The 11,870-nt window shown below is 35.9% G+C and overlaps 1 protein-coding gene across 3 annotated transcripts in view; it reads right to left on the bottom strand.

Moving 5' to 3' along the window:
* The window catches only part of LYST (lysosomal trafficking regulator), an 84,575-nt gene continuing 72,705 nt past the window's right edge, over window positions 1-11,870 (bottom strand). For all 3 annotated transcript variants that reach the window (XM_085315441.1, XM_085315443.1, XM_085315442.1), the window contains 9 exons: window positions 11,325-11,555; window positions 9,658-9,847; window positions 8,688-8,824; window positions 8,113-8,211; window positions 4,996-5,135; window positions 4,612-4,709; window positions 3,828-3,984; window positions 3,551-3,622; window positions 1-2,235 (listed from right to left, as the gene is read on the bottom strand). In XM_085315441.1, coding sequence (XP_085171567.1) covers window positions 2,097-2,235; window positions 3,551-3,622; window positions 3,828-3,984; window positions 4,612-4,709; window positions 4,996-5,135; window positions 8,113-8,211; window positions 8,688-8,824; window positions 9,658-9,847; window positions 11,325-11,555 — 1,263 coding nt within the window. In that variant the 3' untranslated portion in view covers window positions 1-2,096. The remainder of the gene's footprint in view (window positions 2,236-3,550; window positions 3,623-3,827; window positions 3,985-4,611; window positions 4,710-4,995; window positions 5,136-8,112; window positions 8,212-8,687; window positions 8,825-9,657; window positions 9,848-11,324; window positions 11,556-11,870) is intronic.

Here is an 11,870-nt window from a genome sequence, read left to right as displayed (position 1 = left end):
ATTACCCAACAATGTGACAATATATACAAAGACAGTGTGGAATGTGACATTTACAGGGAATTTCATTATGACATGCACATCTAATATTGAAAGTTTTTTTTAATAGTTCCAGAACATGTTAAACTGAATAAATATTCCCTGTTTCAAAAAAATCATTTTTACTTTTACATAAAAATATAATATTGCACTCTTTACAAGGCCAGCAATTTTGCATATTGGTTTTCGACAAGTGGAATTCTGCTTTATAAAAATAAGCCTTTATGAGCAACACCCCAGACCAGGGAGCAAAAAAGCACCCYCTAAACCACAAGATTTGTGTTTTATTTCTTCTAAATAATGCACATCACTTCAACGTGAGCCAAAAAGTTTTTCAGTCTGTGCTTGACCTTACATTAACATTTGGACAACAAAAAACATGATTAGAGCCATCCCATACGATGTTGCTACAATATATGCAATTTAAAACTCAATTCATACAGTATGCAGCCATTTGCTTAATTAAGCCAAAGATCAGTCTTTGTCACAGACTATGAGAAGACTTTTCTGATTAAGTTTTTCTAGTTTGAAAAGTTCTTCAAATTTGGAAGCTGCAAGAATTTCTGTAAAGACTGTTTGGATTTTTCAAAGTATACAGATCTCTTGTGTATGTTTCCTTCATCACAACTTGACATTCTCAATTACAGTGTTTTCAAGGCAGATGAACCTTAAAAGAAGAAATATGAGAAGATACAGCAGTTCATCTGCATGGCAATGGTGGAATATATAAATGATGAAAAAGCAAAACAATTAAAAAAAATGTAACTACATCAGGCTTAAGTAGCATTCTTGTGTTTTACCTTTCAGATGACTAGAAGGTAGAGTGTGAATCAGGTTTACAGGCCTTAAAATCCATCAGCTGAAAAGTTAATTTTTGATCTGGCCTAAGACTTCAAATTTTAAGCCTTTCACAATGCAGGCTTATTTTTCCTCCCCCCAAAAATAGCACCTAGGAATAAATACCATATTTGCACAATGCATCTGTGTAAACTCTTCCAAGTCATCTGATGCTTATGAACATTAATCATTCAGGCATTAGATTCAAACATTTTACAGTATATTTAACTTCAATGACACTTGAATGGAAGCACACCTGTACCTTCTTTAATACCTCTGTGTGTGTGTGTGTGTGTGTGTGTGTGTGTGTGTGTGTGTGTGTGTGTGTGTGTGTTTTGTATGCTCTGAAGATGTATCTCCTGCCATAGAATCACAATAGCTAGCGTTACAAATCTGTGGAGTTAACATTTTACATTGAGGAAAATGAAACAAAAACAACAAATCCCCCACAAAACCCTGATCTAACTATTGCTTCATGATGCCATGAGATGCCTGCCCATCACTAAGACACAGGTATTTTATTTTTGTCTGTCGTAAAGACTATTATCCTATCTCAGAGAAGACAGCAAAAATTACAAATATAAAGGTAACAATTTTTTTTAGCATTACAATACCATAAGATGGTGCAAAAAGCACCTACTGAATTCTTTGCTTCTCAAAAAAGCAATTTTGATTCATCTTGGGTTTTTAAGTTTTGGGTCAATTATCCCAGAGCCATCTACACTACACTTTAGTTTTTTATATATATATATGTGTGTGTGTGTGTGTGTGTATACATATACATACATATATATATATATGCTGACATTTTCATAAATAAAGAACTTTACACTGCTGATATTTTACAACAGCAAAGAGGGGGGAAAATCACTATTATTGAATCAATTGTTGAAATCCTTGTGTCTAAGTGACTTAAAAAAATACTATTACATTTTATATTGCAGCATTTTGACTTGTAAATTAGAGCATTTACATGCCTCTTTGCTGGTATTGGAATATATGACCAGAGTTTCCCAGTGACCGTAACATTCTTCAAGCTTGTGCATGTGTATACAGTTTTCAACAAACTTAGACTGTTTCTTTTTTCCCATTTCTTTAAATCTACTCAGTTATTTTAAAGACACTTAAGCCATTTCAAAAATCCAGTTAACCAAGAGATTCTGTAATCTATTTTGGATTTAAAGTGCATCAGAGACATAACGAGTTAGCAGCAAAAAAAGTCATCATCCAGCTGCATAGCTGCTAAGGAATGAATAGAACATGGGTAGCTTCAAGCGCTGCTGGTCCTTGCGACACCAAGCTATAACATTTCCATCACTATTAGCTGTGAACAAGTGATGACCATCACAGGAAAATGTAAGGCTGAAAAACAAGAAAACAAAATTTTTTCCTTCCAATTTGGCTGTTGCTGTTTAAAAATAGTAGAGAATATATTAAAAACACTACAAGAGCAGAGCCAATGAAAATTAGCTCAAGTCCTAGCAAGTACATTAGCACAGTAGTGTGTTACTCATTTTTGTAGCCAATCTGAACTGCAGTTTTGTCCAGCAATTTGATATGTCATGCAGTTCAATACTTTCATTTATTTGCAGTATCAAAGAAATAGTCAGCTCTGCTGATCCTACTTGCTTCCTGGGCTGTCCCTTGTATCTTCTGAAACTAAATCTGTCAGGTTTCACGAAACAGCATAGGACTTCTGTTCAGTTGGGTATTTCCTAAGCTATAACAGCAGTATAACTCTCCAGTCATGCCATGGGTATTGTTAGAGAGCCTGAAGATCATCATCCATTTTCCATCTCATTTAAGCAAACTTCTTTAAATTATTCAGTAGCCACTACATCATTAGCAACAAGCTTTGTGAAATGTTTCTGAAAGGAGATAATTGAATGACAATAACTGCTACCAGACAGGGCTTCTTGCTTCTAAAACCCAATGATTAGTGGTTTGGGTTTTAATATGGTGTTTCAGCAATGGTGACAACATAAAATTCCTAGAAGWGATCTGTTGAGTGAATTACTCTACAACAGGAGAAACGATTACAAAGGGACAGACATCCCTCCTCCGGGGATATCAAGAATCGGATGCTTTGGCTGTGTTCTTCTGAAAACACTTTGACATGAGAATAAYTCTGCTTATACAAACGATCAAGTGGACGCTAATGGGCAAAATTACACAAGCACTCTAAAACGGCAGCTTCGGTCCTATCATAAATCTCATTTTCTCCCTTCTCCACAGTTTCCCTCCAGCCTCAGAAAAAGTGGCTGAGAGGAAACGCATTGTCTTCACTTACTTCTGAGGGAGAAAAACCTCTTATGTCTACTTGAGACTTCTCAAAATAAAAGATTATCTCCTGATTATTAAACAGCTCCTGGGGAAAAATAAACTTAAGAATAAAGAGTAGCTATTGTTCAGGTCAAGGGAATCCTGCTAATTTCAATCTGTGTTTATCTTGTCCTGCTAGCAGCAGAAGCTAGTTATTACTGTCATTACAAATACAGTACATTTGTGCTCTTTCCACTTCCGTGACTAATTAGTAGGTCTGCATGCCCATTTTCAGACATTGTTGTTTATCCCCTGTCCTCACATCAAATCTGTGTTCAMTACTCAAGGCCGGTTTTGTTTTTTGTTCCCCCCCCCAAAGGAAAATACATTTACTGTAAATTTGAAATATTTTTACCTTACGATAGGTTTGGCCGACTTTGAAAATGTTATTTCTCGCACTGGCTTCAAGTCCCATGTACTCCACAGCCTGAAAGAAAGTCATTTTCCTTCACATTTAATTTTCTTTAAAATAGTTTAATGCTCAATTTTAGCAACTGCTAGGTTTAGAAACAGGACAACAGTTTGCCCAACCTCTTTAAAGCCAAATATCAGTTTGACTGAGTCTACATGCTTTCAAAATTGTGATGCAAGTTATAAAGCATTTTAATAAATATAAAAATCCAACTGCTTACCTTACAACTCCATTTTCTAGTCCTCCTGCAATCACGTTGACAGATATTCCTTCAGGCTGGTTAGAGAAAGCAACAGAGCAAATGCTTTCCCTGCAGTGTACATGTCCCACGAGATCACCATTAACTGTCCAAAGTCTCAAATCACTACCCCCTCCAACTGTAACAGAACATGACATTGCAATATCAGAAGAAACCTAAACCACAGTTAGGGCTATGAAACAGAGTAAGTGTTTTAAAGACAAAAAATAAAATCAGCTTCTCAAAGGATCAGAAGGTTTAAAGTGACTTGAAGTCACATGTGTTGCAGTACACAGTTCTCTTCTCTGCTTTTGTCATAGTGAGCACGTGTACTACCAAGCCACCATAAAATGGTTTAAAAGCTGTATCACTTCTGATCTCTGGGACATTGTACCCATCTATTTTTAATGACCAATTTTCATGTACTAGAAGGGAAACAGTAAGAGGGGATTTGTGCCATCTAYTTTAAGTGGCTGGTTCTTGAACCCTAAGTTAGATTTGCCAGGAATCTGATCAAATCTCAGGTCTTTATAAAGGGATAAAGCTGTTAGCTATTGTACCTCTCTACACTTCACTCAAACTTAATAATTTCTGGAAATATTCGCATGCCTCTGTATAAGAGACAACCACCCCTTCCCTACCACACTCTTATTTGACTTTATAGAACCTTGGATGATTAATACATACTTGGTTACCAATATAATGGCATATCTCATGATCTATATGGTCTACAAGAAAAACAACTTTTCTTGACCCTCAAATATACCTGAATCACAAACTGTTGCAATATCACCAGTTGTTTCACTAGCTGAAACTGCAGTCACAGGACTCTTGTGTCCAGCCAGACTCTGGACATAGCACAGCCTGAACAAAAGTAGAACAAGCCCAGAGTTAAAACTTAAACACCAAAAACATTCTTCTTCAAAAAAAAGTTATCTTAATTTCAAGTAACATTTCATATAATAGCATTATTCCTGATTATTTTAGAATTCCAGTACACTTTGTGGAAAGAAAGCACTAAATTTTTGCTTCACATTAAGATACACATGGAACATGTTCTGTTAATATTAAATGGTAAAGACACTAAGAAGCTGAAAACTGGTATTTAAAAAGCTAACCAATAGTAGAATTTATACGTATACACTTGTACCTGTTCAAATCCCAAATAATGCAGGTTCCATCTCTGCTGACACTTATCATTATACTGTATGGTTTGCACACAAACAAGCTTGTTATCTCTGCTGTGTGACCGTACAGATGGACTTGTGACTCCATTTCTATCTCAGAAGGCTGAAAAACATCAAGATGTAATGTGAACTCAGGACTAAAGTGTTAAGGTCTTTCTGAAAAGGGATAAGTTTAATTGTTGAATTTCCATAGATGACTCCGATTGCTTTTAAAGGGATCGGCTGAACAATGCTGATAATGCTTTATTATTATGTTATTATGTTTATTATGTTTAATACTTTATATGTGATAAGCTATACGTATCATTAGTGTTCAATTTTTTGCCTCTACGGCTTTAACATAAGTATTTTGACACAGTCCAATTAATTGAAGTGTCACCTGGGAAAAGGTACTGTACTTTGTCTCAGCTACAGACCTTGAAATTAGCTGATTCATTTTCTGCAAGACTGTGCTGTTTCCACATTATACAGAAGTGACAGATAGTCCTCAATGTTTTAGTTATCTAGAAGATGCACTTGGAAGAGTAGAGAGGGGAAAAAAAAAAAGCTCAGCAGGTAATACGCCATGTGTATGATAAATTACTGGGAATTCCTCAAGCTGGTGCTAAGCTGGAAAGATATGCAAGAAATCAATAATCTAGAAATTGATAGAAAAAATTTAGAGCATCAAATCAAATACTGAACACAAATTGAACATTGTATTCAATTTCTGTCATTTGAAGTGATTCAGACTTCCTGAAAACTGGCTCTGAATTGGAAGAGCTGCTTAACCAGAACATTAATGTTTTAATTAAGAAAGTTTGCTGTACAGAGATTAGAATAAGCTTTGTAAAAGAAAGGAAAATTTCTCTGCTCACAYGCAGCAGAACCTTGTCTGCATATTTGCATGAGGGTATGGGGTATATATATAATAGGTCTACAAACTTGAAAGTAGAAACAAATGAAAAAAAATATACAGACAGTTTGACTTGCTTTATAGAAAATTCACATTTTTGTGCTAAAGGGGATGATATAATCTGCGTAGTACTGCAACAATCAGTATCTGAGCAGAGCAAGACTAAATGTTTAGTACTCATGACAGATACTTGACCAAATTACAATAAAAAAAGTTTGYCTTTTGCTATGGCACATTTTCTCCAGTAAAACATACATACAATAACATCCAGTTGCCATGCTGAAAACAGTGTGGTATCTTGGATATATAGATCCTTCCTTAACTCTAACAGTCAGCGAATAAAAGCTGGAATAAGTCACTTGGCAAAACCTGAAACACTTGGCTGAGTTTTTCATGAAGGTATGGTTTATCTATCAAGATAAATCACAAAGTACTTCATTTGTCTTTTTAGCCATTTTAAGCAACAGCTARGGAAAAAAGACCATTTGAGGTACAACATGGAGCTCTATGTTCTGATAGTACGACTTTGGATTCTRGATTCTTGAATATTGATTAATATTCAATTAACAACATACCTGTTTTTTGCTTGTGTGTTCAACTTGCACAAGCATGAATCAGGCCAAAATGTTCATGTTTCAAGTACTTCATTGTAACAAACTCTTCACTATCACTGCACAGCTGACTAGATGCACACAGAACAGATGCTAGGAAGCACATTTACATTCCCTACAGCCCTGGCTCAGATAACTGACTTAACAACAGGAGCTACAAGATTGGCAGCAAGGTCAGTCTGCCTGGGGCAGATAAAACTGTCAGTGCTGAGGAGTTCAGCAGAGACTATCTCAAAAAAAAAAAAAAAAAGACATCTGTGGAACAAAACCCACATGTTTCTAAGAAACATGAGGGACTTGAGGATAAGCATACATTACTAGAGTTTTTTTTTTAGCATTGCAGAAAACAAAAATAGTGATTTTGTATTTTAGTACTTCAAAAAGTTTTAGCTGGAATCCAAATCTCAAAGCAGGTTATTCACAATATCACTATTCTGGTGAGCAATTAAGATACTTTAATTTAAGAGCCAACTGACTTAAACTTGCAGGGTTCAAGTCCTACTTTATTTTTTAAACTCAGAGCTTCTGAGCTCAGAAAATCTGAGCAGCATACCAAAAACTAGAAGAAAGCCAAGATGATTATCATTTTATATGTTTGTGCTCTTCTCTGTTGAAGCATCTTCTGTTTGCTGCTGTTGAAAATAGGAAACTGAGTATAGTGGGTCATATCAAAGTTCCATCTAGTCCACCCTACTGTAGCAACTGAAGAGTACACAACAGTACAAGCATGTTTGCTTGTGTCTGCTTAGCTTTTTATCAAGCTAAACTTGAGAAAGTAGTTACTTTAGCTGTTCCTATGGGTAATCCTGTAAGCATACCAAAGTGACTACTAAAATGACTAGTCAAAAAAGTTACTTATGAAGAGTAGTAGAGGATAGTGCTGGAAGAACTCAGACAAAAGCTTTGAGAGTGAGGCAGAAGAAAAATTTCAATTTTTGTTTTTATACCATGCCTATTACCACATAGCATAAGGGAAGTTTCTACTAGACCTCAGCAACTTCCATTAGTGTATTAAGTGATACAAGTTGCATGTAACTTTCCTCCTCCCAGTCTTTCCTCTTGAGGGGTATGACATACAGTGAAAAGGCTCAGTGGTTAACATTCATGCTATAACGTAACTAACTTTTTTAATTGAAGGTGGCATCTGAAATGTTGCTTTCTTTGAGAAAAGGTATTCCACAATTTCAGCTAAGGTTTTGAAAGGCTCTGTCTCCTTTGGAGAAAGAAGCTCCCTTTACATAAGGATCTTTATTTTGCCAGGGAATTTCAGTTCCAAACCCTAGCCTGAGCACATAGCTGTATGCATAGTCAGTTCTGTGTGCAGATGAGGGTTAACTAAATGCTAGCTGTACATGAACAAGAAAATAAGACTCCTACCCAAATATACATGCCGAGGTAAATCTAACAACGTCAGAGAGCGTTGTTTAGAAACGAACACTAAACAAGTACTTGATATTTTTAGAAGTCATGAATACAAATCCCCCCTTCTCTTACTTTCCTTATTAAAAGCAAAATGACAGCAATAATGAACATATCTCAATCCTTAAATATAAACTCTGCCTGATGGTACTTACTGTATTGCTTGTGAATCTGTTCATATATGCTGTGATGACACCAGATTTACTACCTGTAAAAAGCTGGCARCTGTCTGGCACCCAAGCACAACTGGTTACCTTGAAAAGACAAAACAAAATCAGAAAAAAATTAATAAAAGCTACTCTAACTGCTGTTTCCATTATGCCGAAGCATTTGGACAAATTGTTTTTCATTGATTATCCTAAGAAAAGCCATATAAAATATCTAGGCTAAAAAAGAAAACCAACAGTTAAAATATACCTGCTGTAGGTGATATTTGTTAGGATTTCAGAATTAAAGAGGGAAATTCTTTGCATCCCAGAATTTACAGCCAAAGGGGAGCAAATTACTGTAGACTTCTAATCTAACCCTACAGCCACACCACAAGCCAGAATCTTCAGTAGATCTCACCAGCCCCTTAAACATACTAAAGACAGTTCTCTAGCAGTTTAAGCAACCTCTCCCAGAGGAATCCTAATCTCATCCCTCAAAATAAAATTTGTTTGCCAAATCAGTTCACTACATGATTAAACTAGCAGTATTAAATTGAAACCCGAAGGCCTAAAATTCTTACCTGATGGAACTGTGAGCTCTGTATAAAATTTACTGGAGGCTCACTTTGCTTGCTCTTCAGTCTTAAAATGTTATCAGCATATCCCCAGCTCAAAATAGCTGACCACTGAATATCAGTGCTGTGCATGCTTCTCACACCTGAGGGAAAGTATTAAAAAAATAGTCACATATGCAATCAAAAAGTTGATCACTGACAGTCAATAACAAAAATCCAGGGTCCATGTTTTACTATAAGCTAGGATACAACAATCAAGAATTTAAAGTGATGTTTTCTGTTAGGCTATGGTTTCATCTATAAGCAGAATTTTCAGAAATAGGGATTTAGAGACCATTGAATGTTTACACAATTTGAAACATGGACAAAAATATTGCATCTTGAGGGGGAGGAAAAAGGGGAAGAGGCTGACAATACTTTCAACCTGCTAGGCAGGTGATTATTCATAACTTCTGAAGGAGAATGTTACGTATTTTTGAGAACTAAATGTGATGTCTTCAATGGAACACTTAGTTTTAAGACCTTCAGTAGCACTTGTTTTAAAGAAAGGAAAAACTACAAAAACCTGTTTGTACCTTATTAATAGAGAATCCCCTCAAGGAGTTTATCTGAAAGCAGAAGATCCTTTGTCTCCAAATTTTACTGATAGCTTTCCTCACTATGTCTCAAACTGCTCCTTTAATTCTCCTTTCTGCTGCAGCACTCTTTTCACCTCTTTTTGTTCTCTCTAGACTGAATTTCTCAGCAGTGTAAGTTATTTTAAAGAAAAAATACCAGCTTAATTACTGGATGCCTCTAGGCTGTCTTGAAAAATCAAAAGTCAAATCCAGTCATTCAGGAAAGATACTACACATGTAAAAAGGTCATACTTGTTGGCTAAACAGAATAAATCTAGGAAGTCTGCTAGAGAATAACATTAGATTTACATTTTTCATGGCTATTTTTTGTGGGGAATACAAAGCTAAGGTGCTCATACCTTGCTCCTTGCTATATATCATCAAAAGGCAAAACTTGCGGGACAGACCACAGATAGCTTTGGTTGGCAAGGCCTGCAGAGAGCCAAATCTTTCTCCATGTGGTTGGCTAAAGCAAACAACAGGATCTGGAGCACTTGGGGAACCAACGTATTCTCCCCACTTCAAGCCTTTTATCCACGRTAATGGACTCTGAAACAAATACAAATAAGGTTCACATTAAAAGCAGGTAAACACTTTTCAGAAGACAGTTATTTTATTAGAGTGGAAGCAGAATTATTCATATTAAAGTCACAAAAAACAGTAGGTAAGGATTACTTAAGTATTCTAAAATTCTAGAAAGACAAGTGTAAAGCTTTGTAGTATCATCAGCTAAACTCCTAGTTTTAAGTGAGTTCTAGAAGTTACCTAAGGGCTGAGGTAGAAAACTAACAGTGCAGACAGTGGAATGATAAGTTCTGATTTCTCCTCATCCAAGAATCCAGTTTCTTACTGAACTTTAGAGAAAAAAATGCCTAAAGTGTGACTGTCCTACAGACAACACAGATGTTGGGAGGTGGAAACAAATCACAGTATATGTTTGTCTACCACAGGTTTGTATAATGAACACAGAATTCATCATTGAAAGCACAAGATCAGCCACGTGAAGCGCACTCCAACTATTTGTTTTAACCAAGATGAATTCAGATCTATTTTTACTTTGCCATCCAATATATCACGAATGCATAAAATAATTTTCAGTAGCCCTTCACTAATTTCATATACTTTTTTTACAGTACAATTTTGTCAGCAAGTTGCAGTTTAAGWACAATCACTGAAACATTCTAGCAATGACAACAGGAAATCAGGTGAACTACAGATTTAGATATTAGTTCCTGGGTTTTCTAGGTCACAAGCACCCTTTGAGGTACTGAATTATTAGGCACTTTTTATTATAACCAAGAAATCAGAAGAGTAATTTTAAGACATTTAAGACATTTAGATGTATATAAATTGGTTAAGAACTTCAGTTATCTTTTTCAACTGAATGAGAAAATATCCACATCTAAGTACCCACGTAAATCAGATTACTCATCTTCTATGACTTGTTCCAGCTTTTAGTGGCAAGAAGAATGTTAGTGAGAATGTGCTGAAAGCACTAATAACATAAGAATGAAGACTCCACATAGAAATCCTCGTATGTCAGACAAATTATAGATAATTATGAGTAAGTCTATTCTTCTTTTCCAAGAGGCATGAAGCAGAACCTCTAGAACTCTTTTTTTCTGGGGCAACACACCATGGATAACCATTCTTAAGAAGAGCTTAAGCCTGCAGTGACAATTATACACGAATCTACTGGATGCTGGGCTAAGGAAGGTATTCGGTGAAGAGAGGAAAAAAAAAACACATTTCTCTTTTGCTGAACTAAGAGGAAGGGAGGGATAAACCACCAGTCTTGTCCCTCTGTGCTAAGGGCAAACAGTCTGTTCCTCTAGAAAATTCAAACCCTGTAGGTAATGGTGGGAAAAAGTCTAAGGCACAAAGAGGAGCACAATGCCAGTAACTTTCACTAACAGAGTAAAAGATAGATAGATGTTATCTTCAATTATTCAAGTGTAAATATAAAGATATAATAATCACAATCTGTGAATATTAATTGAACAACTTGTGAATCAAAATGACTTACTGGATATAGTATTTCTTTACTGTGTTCTCTGGTTTCTCTGAAAGCAAACTGCACTAATAATCCCATGGCAGCAGGAAGTTCTCCTTCCATGATGAGCCTGGATCCAGGTCTGCTAACATGTGCTGTATGAAACAGCTGGCGAGGCGTTTGTCCATATGTTTTTATCATTGTTTCAAGGGCTCTTCTCTGGACAGGATCTTCAACAGCAGAAACATCCATCCCAAAATAGGTCTAGATAGCAGGAAGGAAAGGCAGGAATAAGCTTGTGCAATTGATTTGAGAAAAGTTTCTATATACACAAGTTTAGAGCAACRAGACTCTTCAGATTTTAAGACTTACCAGAAGCCATCCAGCAATAGCTATACCAATTAAAGAGCAACTGAAGAGTAAACTTTTCACCACCACTTTGATGGAGATTATTACTACCAGATTTATTATCTTAGCTGCTCTTACATGTACTCCTTGACTAATCCCTGTCAAAGAGGTGGGGGTTTTTTTGTTTGTTTTTTTTTAAGTGGACCTTTAGCTTGTGCAAAAGTAGAAAGG

The sequence above is a fragment of the Rhea americana genome, unplaced genomic scaffold (genome assembly GCF_003343005.1).
Source record: "Rhea americana isolate MKP2758 unplaced genomic scaffold, rheAme1 scaffold_43, whole genome shotgun sequence".
Classification (NCBI taxonomy): Eukaryota; Metazoa; Chordata; class Aves; order Rheiformes; family Rheidae; genus Rhea; species Rhea americana.
The sequence above is the reverse complement of the archived record's forward strand: the minus strand, read 5'-3'. Positions and strand labels throughout refer to the sequence as shown.